The following is an 18,451-nucleotide window of genomic DNA, read 5'->3' as shown; positions in this document are numbered from 1 at the left end:
GTGACCCAAGTTCATATAGGAGCAAATCAGGGAGCAAAGTCTGTATCTTTAAGGGGAAAGACTCATGTGTTAAGGGCGGTACAGTAACCAGCAGCTAGATAACTGCAGTGTCCCTCTATCTATAGCTACTGTCGCCGACACCCAAATTAATCAATCATTGGAACAATTAGTATGCCACTGTCTCTCTGTGGAGCAGTGGCCGCATCGATTGCTTGGATCACTTCCACAAGAAGGTCAGTCTGCCCTGGGGCGTGGAGGCATGGAGGCAAGCAGATACTGGAGACATGCACCCACCCAGACAGACAGGGATGCACCCACAAAGACAGGCATGCACCCACACACACACACAGGCATGCACCCACACAAAGGCATGTACCCACACACAGACTGACAGGCATGCACTCACACAGACAGGCATGCGCCCACACAGACAGGCATGCACCCACACACACAGGCATGCACCCACACAGGCAGCCAGCCAGCCAGCCAGCCAGCCAGCCAGCCAAGAAGGTAGGCTAGGCAGGCATCTACCCTCCCAGGTAGGCAGGTAGGCAGCCAACCAACCAGCCAGCCAGGCAGCCAGCTATTCAAGAAGATAGGCAGGCAGGCAGGCAGGTAGGTATGTAGGTAAGTAGGGGAAGTGGAGACAAGGAGTATTGATGGAGGTAACAAAGCAAACTGGGTGGTGTGACAGGAAAGATAAGCAGGCCATGTTAGACGTACACTGCTGGAGCTGAGTGGAGAGATCAGAGGGAGAGACCAGCAGAGGAGAACAGGGAGATCCAGAGTCTGATAAGAGGCAAAATGGAAGGTGAGGCAGAAAGGTAGCCTGGCTGGCACAGTGCCAGACAGATGGGGCGGCGTTCCACACACGCAGGGAGGGAGATAATAACCGATGTGGCGTTTGAAAGAAGGATGCAGTCAGTTTGGTTTGCCAGCGAGATGCCCCGAGGTCGAGACCTCTGCTGACTCATCTGCTGGACTGAAACTTGGATTATGCTGCTCCTTTGGCACGTGCTGCGACAGTCGCCGCGACACCCGTCGCCATGCTTGACGCCTTGTGGAGTCATCATGCCAACGGCTCACAGCTGAAGGACAGTCACAAGGACAGCCAGGCAGAGAGATTTGCTTGTTTTCTCTCAGCTGGGCGTGTGGTGGAATATGCTTGATCACACTCTGTCCCTCAGTGGGAGGAATGGACCGCATGCTGACCTCAGGGTTTCACCGGGGACACCAGCAGAAGGTCTGTTCTGCTTTCACCATTGTAATGATGGTGAAACTCAGTCATTTAAGGTCCCTGTCTACATGTCCCATCATCACCCATGGTGTGGTTTAAATCCTCCGGAAATCGACTGTGTTCCATAAATGTACATATAATATCCCCCCCCCCCCCCAAATGTCCCTAAAGGACCTTCTTTTTCTTTGCTCTATCTGTGCCCTAATTTAGTAAGCCATATCCTATGAATTATGCATGAGTTTGATCCTCCAGAATATCCACCAAACGCACCACGACAAAAATAACAAGCCAGTCACTTCCTCTGTGTCAGAATATGAGGGACTCTGCGCTTGTTTTGTTTCACTCAATGTCACTGCATACTGTACTTCTGCTGGATCATTTTTGGGGTTCGGCGCCACCGTAGATGTAGAACCATTCTGTTCCAGTACACCCTGTGCCGGAGATTGATCTGTCAATCCTTAAGACACTGGTCGGCCACCCAACCTGCCACACTTTAACCACTTTCAACCTATTTTATGTATTTTCCAAAATGTTCAAAGAATAAAAAAAAAAAGCAAAACAAGGCAGATTTACAAGCTCACAGTATGTCGTATCGTGATGCGTTGTGAGTGTGTAGATCTGCTTTTTCACTAGTCGTTGTCTGATGAAGTATATAGGGCATAACTGAATAATCACTCCTTTGCTTTGATGTTACAGGAGGCTCTGCAGGTGTCAGCCACAGCGCTCTCCCAGACCACCATTCTCCTGGTCGGCCTCGGGGGTCCCGCAGAGGGGATGGCAGGGAGATGGAGAACGGAGGAATCCGCAGCAGAGGTATCGCCAGGGCCAGGGGCTTGTTGACGGACCACTGGGACCAGGCCTTCAGTGACCCAGGAGAGTACTTTATAGAGTGAGTTACAACCCAATACCACTCTGTTGCACATAACTGCACATAATTGAGTTGCTGTTCAAAAGGGCTTTAAAAGCTACAGTAATCTGTAAGTTTTATGTCTGCTGTCTCACTCTCCAGACGGAGAGAGGTAACTGCAATGATATCTTATTGATTCTTCTATACATATCTTTTGTTTGTTTGTTAATACAACATTATTTGGACCACTCTATATGGTATGTTAAAACAATATAACTATTCCACAAAAATGGTGGTCGTAGCTTATAGTATAATATATCTAGAGAACGGAAGGCCCTGCCCCCACCTATTCATTTCGATGAAGGTTGCTCAGCAGCGCATAAAGCACCCGGAAGTACACTCTTCTTACGGGATTGGTGCCAACGTTGGAGCCAATAGAGCAGGTGCACTAGCGTTTCAGATGATAAAAGCATGCTCAGTAGCGTTTTTAAATGCGGAAGTCTTGCAATACCAGATTTCTATGGCTTCGATAATCCTCCACGGTTCTGGGGGCTTGGGTTGTTCTTTGGTCTACCTGCTCTTCTATTGAAACATTTAGATCCTGTGGTCAGGTAGGGACAATACTGGTAGAGGAGTGGTATTGCATGAAAGCCAAAGTGAACTTTATCATTTGCCCAAAATGCACGTTCTGTTAGCTTAATATTAGAAATATTGGTGCTCATGCGTGGGACCTGGGTTTGAGTCCTGGGTAGGATGTAATAATCACGGATTGTAGCTTTAAAAAGATCCAGATTGACGCTCTTAAATATGCTCATAACAGGCAAGCTGATCTCTTCTTTTATTTCAAGTGTGTTAAATTCCAGTGGTGCCACATTGTCACTATTTTGATGTTTTTTTGTTGTTTTTGTCCCCAAGTCACAAACCCAAGAGGCCCAGCTGGTCCCCGAGTCCCCGACCGTCAAGCAGGGATTCAGCCTACAAAAATGAATGTGAGACCCCTTTTGTGTGTTTCTGGTGCCGTGTTTCACTGCCGATGTAATTATGGGTTCCTGGGTGACGCATTTCACTGTGGAACAGAACAGCCTAATTGAAACTACGCATTCATCATAGCAGGAAGTAACAGATGCTTGCCAGCTCGTTAATCAATTCAAATGAGATGGAATTAACTTGTAGTTGAATTGAGACGGGTGTAAGCACACAGCATTCACGTTATACAACTAAACATTTGTTAGGTTGGCTACATTTTCTAACCGATTTGAACCATCTGCTATTTAAAGGTAGTGTAAAATAAATTTCTTTGGTTAAAATATGTATCAAATAGCTCTATATTCCCATAATGTGCTAGAGTGCTTGTTCACTAACAAGGCTCTCCCTGCCAGCTCTTTAGTGAATAGGAAATACATTTTCTTTTTTGACAAATCTCTTTTATTGATTTTGAGCAGAAACAAAGACAACGTGTGGGTGATAATAATTACAGAAGAGGTCTGCAATTTTTTGGTACAAACAACATAGATGGAGAACACGATAAAAAAAAGAAGACAAACAAAAACATAAAGACAAATATATACAGACAACAAACCAAGTGATAATATACAGTTTCAACCAAGACAACAGAAAACGAGATTGGGGAGGAAGGAAATACATTTCCAGGTTCAGATAAGGAGAGAGAACTCATATTGTACAGCAAGTGAAAATAGTAACACAAAGAAATTAGCAGACACAATTGGAACTGGAACACTAAAACATTTAAGCTGATAAATGGATTCTCTCTCCTGATTGGATGAAAGGAAACAGAACCTCCATTCATCCAATCTTTTTCAGGTGGTGTCCCACCTGAAAATGTATTTTCTATTTATTAAAGTGCTGGAGAGACAGGGAAACCTCTGTGTCTGAACAAACACTCTATAGCAGTGATCATTGTCAGAATATAGAGCTTTAACTTTTTATTAAAAAAAGTTTTGTTCATAAAAAAACATCACCTACACCACCTTTGATATTGAACACATGAACCCTAGCGTTCCTATCCTGGGGCTAACATTCAGCGAAAATAGCAGATCTGCAAGCTGCACACAGTGCATGGCAAAGTGCTTCTCCTGGATGAGCATCTCTACTTCTCTTTGGAAATCTGGGTCAGGTAGTATACTGTAGACCTATAGACCCATTTCCAGCTGGAATCTCTGTGAATTATTATTAGAAATAGACTTAACTAAAAATAACAAGAGCCTGGTCTGATGTATGAATACAACCAATATAACATTTCTCAACTAGTTCAACAGAGATTTGTGGAACAAGGGGGGAAGAAATCAATTCTGGAGCAAAATGTATAACCTCTATTGTATTGTCTGGCTTCAGCAAATGCCAAATATCTGTCAGACCAACCTCATCTATCATTTGATGAATAGGTTGTTATCTAGGACTTGGAATGGTTGATGCTGCAGTGGGATGCTGCTTATTCCATTCCCCATCTAACACAACATTCCAGTAACCAGCAGTAATAATATTAGGGCAAGGATACTTCACAAGCAGGCAAGTTCATTTGGTAAACAGATTCAGTTGAATATTTGGAGCTGTATATATGCATTTAGTATGCTCATTGCTTACCATTTCACTATACAAAGAACACCATAAAGAAAAGCAGAGCAACCATCTAATGTTCAGCATTTAAGCCCAATTAATATATATATATATATATATATATATATATGCCATATGACGATGTTGCACGCCGAAAATAGCCGATCTACAAGTTCACAGTAAGCTTGTAGATCCGCTATTTGCAGCACACAACACCGTCATACAGCGGAGCATAGATTAGGCTTTATGGGAGGGTCCTTGTGGATTAGGATAGCGACTCAACTACTTCTGCTATTACATGCACCATTCATTTCAGTTCATTTGATGATTTTAAATGTGTGCACGTAAAGAAAAAATAAATATGATTAAGGCCTAAAGCCCCAAGCCCCTGGTGTAAAGGTGGGCACTGTGCCAGGCATGCCAAGGAGCATAATGTGGTAGGACAGTGACACATTTTTATAATCTTGTTACGTGCTCAGCTGGTAAAGAACAGAATGAGGACATAACGTGCAGTATTTGTGCAATGTGCCTTATTATAAACAGCAAGAGACCAATCATATCCTATAATAATGACATGAGTGCAAAGCCTCTCACTGAGCTGCAGTGCACTCCTTCAGCCACCAGAAGGCAGTGTAGCTCAGGCAGAGAGTGTGTGTCGACTGAAAGGATGACTTGTAAGGTGTTTCAGTAAACCTTTACAAAATACAACTGTGACTTCTACGCAGTTACCTACAAATACTGTAATGAGAAATGAATGGCCACTCATTGGATTACCTAAAGACATTTAGTTATTATATTATAAGACATGTTGAAATGGTTGAAATACTACCCTTGACATTATAATGCACCTCCAATTACAGTTGGTAAAAAATTGGAAAAAATATTATTTGATACATTTCAGATATTGAAAGGTCAAAAAGGTAGCTAAAAATAAACGTATACTGTAAAATCTTCAGTGTTGATTTATCCATTTGTAACTCTGATAATGTACGAAATGGGACCAAATGGACCTGTACATTTTCAGAGTTAAATTACCACTGAGGATTTGACTGTGCATTGCTCTTCTGACCTGGGGACTGGATTACGTTACTTAACATCGATCTTAAAGATGGTAATCTGCAGACACACAGTCTGTGGCCCATTAAAGTGCTAGTGTTAATGGTACTGCACGGTTTCTGGCTAAGTGCCATCTGGTCATTGGTTGTGACTCTGTCTCCTCCTCTCTCACCTCACAACGTCTCTCCTCTGTATATCTCTGATGGTAATCTGTGATGGTGGTGGTGTCTCTAATGGTGTCTCTGATCTTGTCACTGATGGTATCTCTTGTCTTATTGCCTTTACCTCTGCACTGACTTGGACATGTTGATGTCTGTGCATCGGAGGTAAAGCATCTGGTGTCCTCCTCAGGGTTCACAGACCAGCCAGAGGAGCTCCGGGGTTACCCGATCCATACCTGCATCGTCAAGGGTTCCAGAGGGTTTGGTTTCAACATCGTGGGAGGCAGCAGACTACAGGAGTTCCTCCAGGTCTACAGTGTGACGCCAGGGGGACCCTCTGCACTCAAGACAGGTATGTAGAGTGAAATACTTTTTTAAACAAACAGTACCAGCATGAATTAGGCATTAGTGCAGGCATTTCAGGCACTGAAATTGTTATTAAAACTCTCACGCCCCTTAGCTATTCTAAAATCACTGTAAACCACAGCCTCTTGGTAAAATAAATGGTGCTTTTATATAGTGCCTTTATCTAAAGCACTTTACATTTAATTAATCCATTCACACACCAACGACGGAGGCAAGGCAACAACCTTGCTCATCGGGTGCAGTTAAAGGTTCAGTATCTTGCTCAAGGACACTTCAACACTAACCCAGAGGGAGCTGAGGATTGATTAAACGGGACCTTACCGTTGCCAAGTGTCTGCTCTACTTCCTGAGTCACTGCTGCCCTCTAGGGGCCACAGATCCTTAAGCCATTAAGACCGGTTAAGCGTCTGTGTAATTTTAGATTTCTTTGGGCTATTTTAGAAAAAGAAAATGTGTGCAAATATTTTAATATATATATATCTTTTTTAAAGCAAACATTTGTAACTCAAATCTTTGCTTCAGAATCTTTTGAGATAGGGGGTCTACGGCCAAATACATATCATTTTGGCTGGTCCTTGACATTAAAAAGTTGGAGCAACATTTTTCAGAAAACTGTTAGGATTTAGAAGACATTTGTAGATGCGTTCCCGGATTGAATGGGTTAATTTAACAAGATAGCCTTCTCCGGAATTAAAACACTTGCGTCCTGTGGGTGCGTTTGGAAATTACGCGCTGAGCACCCCAGGTGCTCTCTGGTCGTTCAGAAATTGACAGTGGTCGGAGCGTGACAGATTCTCAGAGAGTATTTCCAAATACACCCCATGTCTCCTGAACCCACATGACACAGATACAGGAAATCAAACAAAGTTTGGGAGTCCCGCTTTCCCCTCGTCGTGTTGCTTCAGTGGAATGAAGCTTTTGTTGACATCCTGATGTAATGTAAGAATTGATGAAGAATCATTTCAAAATGTGATGTACGCCTTTTGAAAAAGTGATGCACAGACACAAGGACACACACACACACACACACACACACACACACACACACACACACACACACACACACACACTTAGATCTATTTTACTTGTACAGTGATTGTCAGTTATGTTTATAGTTGCTCAGTTATGATCGGTAAGTTTGCCTACATTTTGCATTGGTTTTGTGTCATCTACATGAAACTGAAGGGTAATGGGGGTTCTTGATGCCTTCCATAATGTCTCCTCTCACACAACACAGGCCTGAGACACAATCAGTCGTCATGTCGCCATCTCTCGTCATCTCTCTCTCTCTCTCTCTCCTCTCGCTCCTCTCTCTCTCTCTCGTCATCTCTCTCTCTCTCTCTCTCTCTCTCTCTCTCTCTCTCTCTCTCTCTCTCTCTCTCTCTCTCTCTCTCTCTCTCTCTCTCTCTCTCTCTCTCTTCCTCCACCTCCTCCTGTGGGATTAACATGATGGTAATGTTCTGTTCTCTCGCAGCAAATGTATCTCTCAATCAATCCTTAATCCTAATGGTTCCCATGCAATAATCTAGCTATCATTTCAAACGCATATGGACCAATACATGCATGGATTCTGACAGACACATGTGACAGCACACACACTTACACACGCACACACAGCCGCACACACACGCACACGCACACTCACACTCAATGCACGCCAACACTAACCGATGCAGACATTCCATCCCAGGAACCCGGGACACAGGCAGTCTTCAGGGAGGGATCTGGTTCATTTCTGTTAATAGGCTGGTTTAGAGGGATTAGTTTGAGGGATTAATCCACACCCACACAAACACAGTGCAAAACACACCAACAGCATTTGATTTATGAACTACATTGGGTCTGACTGCAGATTCATGCACAAGAAGGGATCAACATACTTGTACTAGATCAGTCAGTTCAAGTCACTTCTGTTTGTGTAGCACACTTCATATGAGATAAACTCTAAGCCATTGAAAGACCACGCAATAATTATAGATATACAAAGTACAGTAGCATGCATGACACACACACACACACACACACACACACACACACACACACACACACACACACACACACACACACATATATATATATATTTATACACTACTAACTAAAGACCTTTGGGGGAAAAAATAAAATGCAAAGTAAAAGAGAAATCAACAGGGTTCAATCTGCCTGTTACGGTAGATTATGAGATTTCTTGTGTGAAAAATTGACATTTAGCATACAGTAAAATCTATGACAATGCAGCTGGTGGTTGAATGGACAGACACACCAACCAAACGATGCAAATAACCAAAGTAAAGTAACTTTAAAGCTGGATTTATACTCACGTATAAAAATATTACCAGTGTCACGGAAAATAGCAGATTTTCAAAACTGCGACGGAAATGTATTATGTATTATTGCGGCAGTGCCTCAGGAGGTAGAGTAGCCGTTTGGGAACCGGAAGGTTCCTGGTTCAATCCCAGGCTCCTCCCTGGCTGCGTGTTGACGTGTTCTTGAGCAAGAAGACACTGAACCCCTAACTGCTTCTGATGAGCAGGTCAGTGCCTTGCATGGTTTCCTCCACCGTCGGTGTGGGAATGTGTGTGTGAATGGGTGAATGAATGTAACGCACATTATCCCATTCAATCCGGGAACTCATTTGTCATTTTAGATTTCTTTGGCTATTAAAAAATAGTAGATATACAAGCTTATTTTTGGGGAAAAATCGGGAAAATGTGTGCAAATCTTTGAATATATATATTTTTTTAAGCGAACATTTGTAACTCAAATCTTTGGGGGTCCCTGGACAAAATATTTTACAAATGTTCGCTTTTAAAAATATATATATTCAAAGATTTGCACACATTTTCATGATTTAAAAAAAATAGCAGATCCACAAGCTCATAGCGCGGCACTCTGTGCCACGCTATGAGCTTGTATATCTGCTATTTTTGAATAGCCAAAGAAATCTAAAATGACAGATGCGTTCCCTGATTGAATGGGTTTAAAAAGCGTTTTGGATAAAAGGCACTATAGAAATTCCTGAGCACGTTTGCCATTTAACCTCCTCTTGCCTCCCCAGCGGACCTCCTGGTCTACATCAATGACGTGTGTGTGCTGGGCGTGACCCACAAAGAGGTGGTGGAGATGCTCAAGTCGGTGCCCGTGGGTCAGACCGTGGACGTGGAGGTCAGACGGGGTTACCCCATGCTGTACAACCCCGACGGCATCCCCAAGCGGCCTAATCCCGGGGACCCCCCTCTCCTGCCCACCACCACACAGCCTCAGTCTCTGAACGGACGCCTACCTCGCCTGTCCCCCGCTCTGCACACCCAGCAGGTTTTCTGAAAAACCTATGTTGCTATAATATCAGTGGTTCTCAAACCCTTTCATGTCAAGGACCTCCAAAGTTATGTATTTGGCCGCCGACCCCCCCATCTGAAAATATTTTGTTCCAGGGTCCCCCAGAAGCAAAGATTTTAGTTTAAAATGTTTCCTTTAAAAATATATATATTCAAAGATTTGCACACATTTTCACGATTTAAAAAGAAATAGCAGACCTACAAGCTCCGAGTGCTGCGCTATGAGCTTGTATATCTGCTATTTTTGAATAGCCAAAGTATAAAATAATGGTTTATGTGCTTACACAGATGCATTCCCTGTTTGAATGGGTTAAGTAAAAGTATCAATGCTGCAGCATAAGAATAATCTATTACTAAGTAAAAGGCATCAACATATGCTACGGTACCAAAGTAAATGTGCTCATTATGAATAGCCCATTTCACAATTATTTTCAAAACATGTCGAAATGTATCCAAATGTTTCGAAAATATTCGATGCACAAGCTCTCTGCGTTGTGAGCTAGTAGAATTGCTATTTTCAAATAGCTGAAGCATAAGATAGGACTTACTGTAAGTGATTCATGAATGTTTTACATATATACTCTAAATCTGCAAAGTAACTAGTTTTCAAATAATGAGATGTAGTGGGGCAGAAGTGTAAAGTAAAAAAAAAGTGTAAATACTATAAGTAAAAAATGTACTTATTTTTTGTCTCAGAGGAGGGACCAAAAATGTGTGACATCATCATTAGGCAGGTTTTCTTTTTTTTTTCAAACAAAGATTTTATTGTTATGTTTATTAACGCGAGAACAATTCCATTATAGCATGCTAACTTTCCAGGAAAGCGTTTCTATTACTGTAGCTTGGATTCCCCAATGATGATGTGACCAGTAGGTGGGTTTAAGCACAGTACTTGAGTAAATTTACTTCTTTCCACCGCTGGACAGCACACCCAGTACCTTCACCACAACGGGGTCCACGATGACAGGAGGTACGCGGAGGCGGGCATGGACATGGACACCAATGGGAACAACCACCACCACCACCACCACTCAGCTCCCAGGCTGCTCCAGCCGTACAGACGCTCCAGCGTGAGCCAGGCCATGTCCTCCGGCCCCGTGCGACCTCCCCGCTCGGTGAGAAGTCTCGCCAGAGCCAGACTGCTGTCCCTCGACCCGACGCTCGCCAGCCAGAGCGACAGCGAGGTGGTTTCTGCCATCGGATCGCACAGGTAACACTTGTATAAAATGGGTGGAAGAAGTACTCAGATGTTGTTGTTTTTTCACTTAAGTAAAAGTATCAATACCGCAATGTAGAAATACTCTGTTGCAAGTAAATGTCCTGCATTAGAAGTTTTACTAGAGTGAAACAAGTGAACAAGTATTAGCATCAAAATATACTTAAAAAAAGTACAATATTTGTCTCTGAGATGTAGGCTAGTGAAGTATTGAAAAGTGGACATACTCAAGTAAAGTAAAAGTACCTCCAAGTTGTACTTATTTACAGTACTCATAAATAACCTCCGCCACAATAATTTTCACCACTGGTTGTTTATACCGAAAACTGTGATTCTTAATCATGAGTCATTGGAAGTGACAGCGTCACTCGTCCTCTCTCCTCCTGAAGGGCGTCTCTGATCCGTAACCACAACAATAACTCCTTGACGCCCACTCACACGCTTCGCTACGGAACCTCATCAGGGAGCGACATGTCCACGTGCACCGTGCCCGGAGCCAGACTCCCCCTACCTTATGCAGAGAGGAGGCCCAGGTAGGCCTGGCACCATTATCACATCATCGCCTGATCGCAGTTATTCGAGATGACCACGATTATTTTTTGCATAATCGTTTCCATTCATTTGTATAAATTCATCTGTTGAAAAACATAGCGAAAACAGACGGTCTACAAGCTCACAGCTTGTAGACCGTCTAATTCTGGTATTTAAAAAAAAAACGTTTAAAGTATAAAATTATTACATGTATGGCCTGTTTTGGCCATAGTACTTTATTTGGATTATTGGTACTGGTTATTGTCAGTAATTTCTTTGTATATTTCAGTAATAGGCTTTGTATATAAGTTATTAGTCATATCTGCCCTGTGCAATTTTTATTTACAAAGCCTAAAAGTCAAACAGTAGCAATAGTTTGTTGTTCGTTTTATGTTTCATGTTCCAATGTTCAATGCCAAAAAACCAAAAATAAATCGTTAATTGTAATTATTTGCATGACAATTAATCATCAACTCATCACATTTTCAGGCCCTCGTCGTCGCCGGGGGGTCCGCGGAACGCCCACGTTCACGCCCGCTTCTACCGGCCGCACGGCTCCTCCTCCTACCTCAGGATCTCGCCGACCCCCGACAGCCCCCACCACCACCACCGCGGCTACAACGGCTTCGCTAACAGCAGCAGCGCCAGCCCCAGCAGCGTGCCGGCGTCCCCGGGGGGCATGAGCCTGGGCAGTGTCAGCGGGGGCGGCGGCGGGGAGCTGGTGCCCGTCGCTCTGGCCCAGAGCGAGGCGGAGCACGGCCTGGGGTTCAGCGTGACGGCGGGGGGGCCGGGGGGCCAGATGACCGTGGTGAAGAGGGTCTGGGACCGGAGGCAGTGCAACTCCCTGCAGCCGGGGGACGCCGTCGTCAAAATCAACGGGGCCGACGTTCAGAGCCTCACATTCCCACAGGTAATGTACTGTGTGAGCAGTGGTGTACAAAGTACTCACATCTTTTACTTAAGTAAAAGTATCAATACTGCAATGTAGAAATACTCTGTTTACAAGTGAATGTCAAGAATTCAAAATTTACTTCATTAAAAGTACAAAAGTATTGGTATGAAAATGTACTTAAAGTACCGAAAGTATAAATATATATAAAAAATATTATAACATATTTGTTTTTAATATATATATCTAAAAATATCTTTAACATAAATCTGCTGTCGGTCGGAAACCAGCTATGTAAAAAAAACAACAACATGTTTTTAGAACAACACAATACTGCCTCATCAAAGTTGGTATGGTGACTTTATACATTGTCAGGTACTTGTGTGTGTCCTTATATTATCATCACTTTACACAAATACAGCTCAAGTGGAGTTCAATAGCACCGATTTATTAAAAGAAAAAGTTGAAAAATAGCTTTATTTTTTATTTTCAGCGCTTCTGATGTACAGACTGAAAATTGTGTGACACAACAGTCAGTCTTGAGAGACTAGCCTTGCGAAAATGTCATGTCTGTATTCACAGTGTGAAGGTTAGCTACTACAGTGTAATGTGCTGGTTCTGTTTCCAGGTTCAAAGGATACTGCAGGAACACACCAAACAGGGAGAGGTGGTCTTATTGGTTTACAGGGCAGGTAAGTGTGACACTTTTGTGTAAATGCACTGAGCCTCAGGGTGGCTTGCAACAACAAGGATTAATTAAGCATAGTTTCGGGCTTATAAAGGATTTGTTGATCTAGGTTTTGTTTTTGTTGCTTCACTTAATTTTAGGTGTTGCTTAACAAATCAGTGACTAAAACCTTAACCTGCGATTAATTTTGATTGCCTGGATTGGCCAGTGTAAATGAACACCATCAATGTTATTGTTTTGAGACTAATCACTAGCTCTCATAGCAATCACTATGTTCCTTCCCTATTGTGAGAAAACTGGCATAAACTTATGTTAAACGAAAAATAGCATGTGCATTCAGACTTGAAAATTCTTCATCAAAACTCAACAGGGTCCCTTACTTTCCGTTGAGGAACTCTGTTGTTTTCTTCAATCCATCTAATATCGTCTGACATTTTGGAAATGTAAACCATCTCAGCTGCAAATTGAAATTAAAATCTGAGTTTAAGCAGTGGAGCAACAGGATTAAAATGTATCCTGTTTATTGACAAAACTAAAACTAAGTTAAAAAGGATGGGTTAAATGTAAACCGTTACTTTTAAACTAGGTATAAAGTTTTGTGCAACTGGATTAACTCTCAGTGCCAAGCCCTGAGATATCCCGAGTTTTTACTTTTTACTGTGATCACGCTGTTCTGTTTATTTTTCATCGTCACTTTCACTTTCTGATTCCTTCAGACTCACTGGGTTCCGGTTTCATGACGCAGATTCCGTTTCCGGCTCTCTTTTTTTTTTTCCGGTCATTTTCGGCCAGAATAGGGAAAATCACAGTTTTTCACACGGTATAAAAAACGAACGCAGAGCTCCACTTCTATTTTCTATAGTCTGGGTGACGAACAGTCATCGTAGTCGTGTATCACATCGTAATTTATCCCGATCGGCAATTTGCGAAAACGTCACATCCAGTTAATGACGTATAGACTGTTTGAGCCTGTTTGGTGGGGGTCGAGCGAGTCAGCGAGTGATGGAGGTGTCAATCTACTGCTCTCTGCTGGTTGACTGTCGTATGTGTTTAAAACAGCAGCCAGAGAAACTATATGAAAATTAAATTACAAAATAACAAAAAAAAAACACGAAAATCGTTGGCACTGGGGGAGTAGTTTATGAAAATACTCTGGCAGTCAAAGAGTTAATAGATAAACCATGATTTAATCCAGATTACAGCTGAATCTTTTTTTGGTACAACCCACCTCAGAGTCATAGACATAAAAGTCATAGTTAATTCATAAGCAGATCTAGTGTTTCAGCAAAGCAGAGTCAAGCTGGGGGAATAGATGATGCTTATTGCCATGGATACCATAAAGCATTGGGGTCCCCAGCATACTGCCTCAAAGTGAGGTTTATTCGGCTATTTGAAAATAGCTAATCTATCTAAAAATAGGCAAGCTTGTAGATTGGCTATTTTCATACAATTTATAAAAAAACGTACTATTTTGAAAACTTTTAACACAAATCTTTTCTTAAGGGGCCCCTAGCACAGCATATTTTCAAATGGGGGCCCATGGCGAAATACATATCAATTTAGGGGTCCTTGGCATGAAGATGTTTGAGAACCACTGCCATAACCAACACACTGAGTACTTCTTCAGATGTATTTCACATGGAAGCACACCATTGACATGAAAGAACCTTTATTTCTCTTTTATTACTCAGATTATTATGTGTTTTTATTTATTATTACCAGGCAACCGTCATTCCTCCGTCTCCCCCAACTCTGGACGGAGGCTGCCCCCACCTCTTCTAAGACCACCTCCTCCACCCGGGGTGTCAGATAACCCCTCTCCGCCCCCAGAAGCCCTGCTGCCTCTGCCCCGGACCTCCATCAGCACCCCTCCGTCTCCGGCCCTCGTGCGCTCCTCGCTGGTGCAGAGCACCAGCTTCTTGGAGTCCATTCCCGTCACCTTGACCATGGAGCCTAAAGACTGGATCAACACAGGGCTGGAGGATGAGGGGGACAGCGTACCCCCCGCCGAGGCAGGGCCAGACAGGTAGGCCTGCCACAATTATTGGATAATCGCCTGATCGCAATTATTTGAGATAACCGCAATCATTTTGCATAATCGTTTCCATACATCTGTATAAATTAATCTGTTGAAAAATAAAATAGATCTCTAAATTTTTTGAAGGTATTGAATTATTAAGTACATTATTTATTTTGATTATTGCTGGTCATTGTCTGTAATTTCTGTGTACTGTATATTTAAGTTATTTGTCATATATGTATCTGCCCTGTGCAATCTTTGTTTACAAACCATAAAATGCTAACAGAAATAACATTTTGATTTATATGGTAAAAAAAACACATTAAATCATTAATTGCGATTATTTGTATGACAATTAATTGGCATCTAAAATGTCATGATCGTGACAACAACCCTACCGACAGGCCGGGCGGAGAACAGAGTCGGCCGCACCGAGGTTTCGAGGTGGAGCTCAGGAGAAAGCCAGGAGAGGGGTTCGGATTCGTCATCGCCTCTCAGGATGTGGAAAACGGCAAAGGTGAGAGCTGGTCACAAATTATCTCATGTTGTAATTATGCAGCAGCAGATCAGGGTTGATGTTTGAAGTACAAGAGATACAGTACAGTTAAAAACATTAACCCATGTAGTGTCCTTATTCTGGAGTGAATATTGAGCAAAAAATAGCAGATCTACAAGCTCACACCGATTCACAGCGCAACGCGTTGTGAGCTTGTAGATGTGCTGTTTTCAGCAAAGAAATTTGGTGTGGGAGGGAATTACTAGTGGAACTAGAATAGAGGGTCCTGGGGGACTCCGGTCAACAACATGTAGAGGGTTTAAGCGGTTAAATGGCTGCATTGGATTTCTTCTTACAATTAAACCCCATTCATGCTTATAAAGTGATAATTCATCAGTGTATTCATATAGAAGACACGGATATACTGTGCATAGGTTTAATAGTGAAGAGGCACACTATGTTTTGACACAGCTGTGGCTCATTGAAGCGGTTCTTTTTCTAGTTCTCTCATGAGGATCGTTGACTACACTGTTGATTGCTCTTTGATAGGACACAGCTGGCTCCATGGTTCCAGGCACATCACAACCATTTGTTTTGTTCTTTTCTGGGGGGATTTGTTAGGTAGGACAGGGGGCATGAATACACTTCTTAAAACGCACGTCTGCGTGTGTGCGCATGTGTATGTCTGTCTGTCTGTGTGTGTGTGTGTGTGTGTGTGTGTGTGTGTGTGTGTGTGTGTGTGTGTGTGTGTGTGTGTGTGTGTGTGTGTGTGTGTGTGTGTGTGTGTGTGTGTGTGTGTGTGTGTGTGTGCACGCCCCGGGCCCTTATGAATTATTTGGAAAGTTATTCAGAAAGTTGAATTTCAAGCACTGACATTGTCAGTGTGCTGCAGCCATTTGGTTACCTGCCCAGGGGAAGAATCATGCTGTCGGATGCAGTTGGATGCAGTTGGATGCTGTTTGGAGTAGATTGCCCATTAGGTAATTGCAGATTAAAAGGTGGTTGCCATGGCTTCATGCCACTGGATGAGTCATGATCTATTAAAGAGGCTTTTACAGTAACAACCCTGACAAGCCTGCTGTCCCTGATCGGCCTTATCTTGCATTGTTGCAAATCACTGTTTACACATATTATCTGCTACTAGATATTTGTTACAGGATGCATTTTTTATCGTTTAGCAGAGGATCCCTGACATTTAATTAGTTCATCAAGTGTGAATTCCTACGTATACCTCACACTTAATTAAATGATGAATGGTGAGTTAAAGTGGACTACAGGACACTTGCCCCAAGGGGGAACTCGCTGTAAATTGCTGTTTTTGGAGGTCACACAAAAGAAGAATTTCTGGTTATTTTCTCTATAACCTTGTAGTAGTAATTGGCTTGATTAAGTGCATGTACTGTATGGAGGCAAATGTGCCTTTCTGCGCATAGTTATGCATATCTGAATGTGTGCGTGTTTAGTATGCATGTGGGCAGACGCACGTATCCTGTACGCACGTACACATGCGCTTGCTTTTGTGTGCTGTGCACTTTTGAGTAAAATCGATGGAATCAATAGTCCAATGATGGTGGCCGAAGCCCCGCGCTGCAGGTCTATTAAGCGCTCAGGTTTTTATGTGTGTGCCAGCAGCGATCCTCTGTCTAAATCACCATGTCAGCACAGGAAGCCTTTGTTGACAGAACGCCTCGTTCTCACGCTGCTGCTGCATCTTCCCTCTGCACCTCTCCGTCAGCTCCCGCCGACCTGACACACCGCAGCCACAGCCAGGGCTGCTTTATCGTCGCTGTCAGCCCGAAAAACCTTGTATATCCATATTTCACACTTTAAGAAACGCCTTACCTGTCATACAACAGAGTCACGCAAACGTAGCGTAAATAGCCAATTTGCAATTCTAAATGTTTTGTGTGTGTGTGTGTGTGTGTGTAAGTGGTTAAGAATCAGAATCATCTTTATTGTCACATCACAGGTGTAAAACAAGTGGGTGAAATTGTTTTTTGCTCCATCGTTTCTGTTGTTTCCAGAAAGAGAAGATAGAAAAGAGGGGGGGGGGGGGGGGGGGGGGAATAAAATCAAAAAACAAAAAGGTATTTACATATTTACACATAGAATATCCATCAGCGTACAGTATGTACATGAGTTTTAGACATAAGGCTTAGACATAAGGTGCATGAGCATAGCAGCTGGTACAGTATATACTATTCATGATATACTGTAGACATTAAGGTGGTAAAGTGTCTCTGTGGGAATACTGGAAAAAAAAGAAAAGTATTAACAAGAGCTTGTGACTAAAATAATAACTAAATTGGATCCATTGGAACACAGGTTCCTTTTGTCCATTTTCTGAAAAGTATAACTATTCCGGACATGCAAGGTTTCCGCCCGTCGGTGACGTTATGCTTTATGGAACACATCATGGCATTAGTAGCTTTTAGTATTAATGGAAAGGTTAGCCACTGTGTCCCATGTGTGATATATGACCCCCTCCCCCCTCCTCTCCTCCATTCTGATGCGCTTCAATCTGCTTTATGGGCCGAGCCGACATGCATTTACGTTGTCATGGTGAGATTAAGGTAGTAGCCCCCCTCTGTTCCCCGGTTTCTGTGTCCTCGTTCGCCCCACCGTCCGTCTCACCCCCGTTGGGGCAACGAAAATCATTTCTCTTTCTCTTGGCAGTCGCTGCTGCCTCTCACCTTGTCATCTTCACACTTTTCTCTCACCGCTCTTCATCGTAGTCATTTATCTCCTTCTTTTCCCACCTCTCTCCCTCTCTCTCAATCTCTCTGTCGCTCTCTCACTCTCTCTCTCTCTCTCTGTCCCTGTCTCTGTCTCTCTCGTTCCAGCCCCTCATCCCTCCCCACTCTCATGCAGTAAAAGCATTCAGTCGGGGTTTTCAAAAGATTAATACTGTCACTCTCCCTCCCTCTGCCACCTCTATTTTTCTCTCATTCTCTTTCTCTTTTTCTCCATCTACTCCACCTCACATCTGTATCCTTCTCTCTCTCTCTCTCTCTCTCTCTCTCTCTCTCTCTCTC

At 42.9% G+C, this 18,451-nt stretch overlaps 1 protein-coding gene across 1 annotated transcript in view; it reads left to right on the top strand.

The window, feature by feature from the left end:
- LOC311054099 (membrane-associated guanylate kinase, WW and PDZ domain-containing protein 3-like) overlaps positions 1 to 18,451 on the top strand; it is a 75,504-nt gene that overhangs the window by 41,414 nt on the left and 15,639 nt on the right. The window contains exons 6-15 of the mRNA XM_084069979.1: positions 1,934 to 2,126; positions 3,000 to 3,073; positions 6,066 to 6,227; positions 9,297 to 9,553; positions 10,503 to 10,786; positions 11,182 to 11,325; positions 11,813 to 12,233; positions 12,841 to 12,904; positions 14,623 to 14,926; positions 15,325 to 15,437. Coding sequence (XP_083926105.1) covers positions 1,934 to 2,126; positions 3,000 to 3,073; positions 6,066 to 6,227; positions 9,297 to 9,553; positions 10,503 to 10,786; positions 11,182 to 11,325; positions 11,813 to 12,233; positions 12,841 to 12,904; positions 14,623 to 14,926; positions 15,325 to 15,437 — 2,016 coding nt within the window. The remainder of the gene's footprint in view (positions 1 to 1,933; positions 2,127 to 2,999; positions 3,074 to 6,065; positions 6,228 to 9,296; positions 9,554 to 10,502; positions 10,787 to 11,181; positions 11,326 to 11,812; positions 12,234 to 12,840; positions 12,905 to 14,622; positions 14,927 to 15,324; positions 15,438 to 18,451) is intronic.

The sequence above is a fragment of the Gymnoscopelus microlampas genome (assembly GCF_963454915.1).
Source record: "Gymnoscopelus microlampas genome assembly, chromosome: 10".
Classification (NCBI taxonomy): Eukaryota; Metazoa; Chordata; class Actinopteri; order Myctophiformes; family Myctophidae; genus Gymnoscopelus; species Gymnoscopelus microlampas.
Note: the sequence above shows the minus strand (reverse complement) of the source record. Positions and strands in the feature narration are given on the sequence as shown.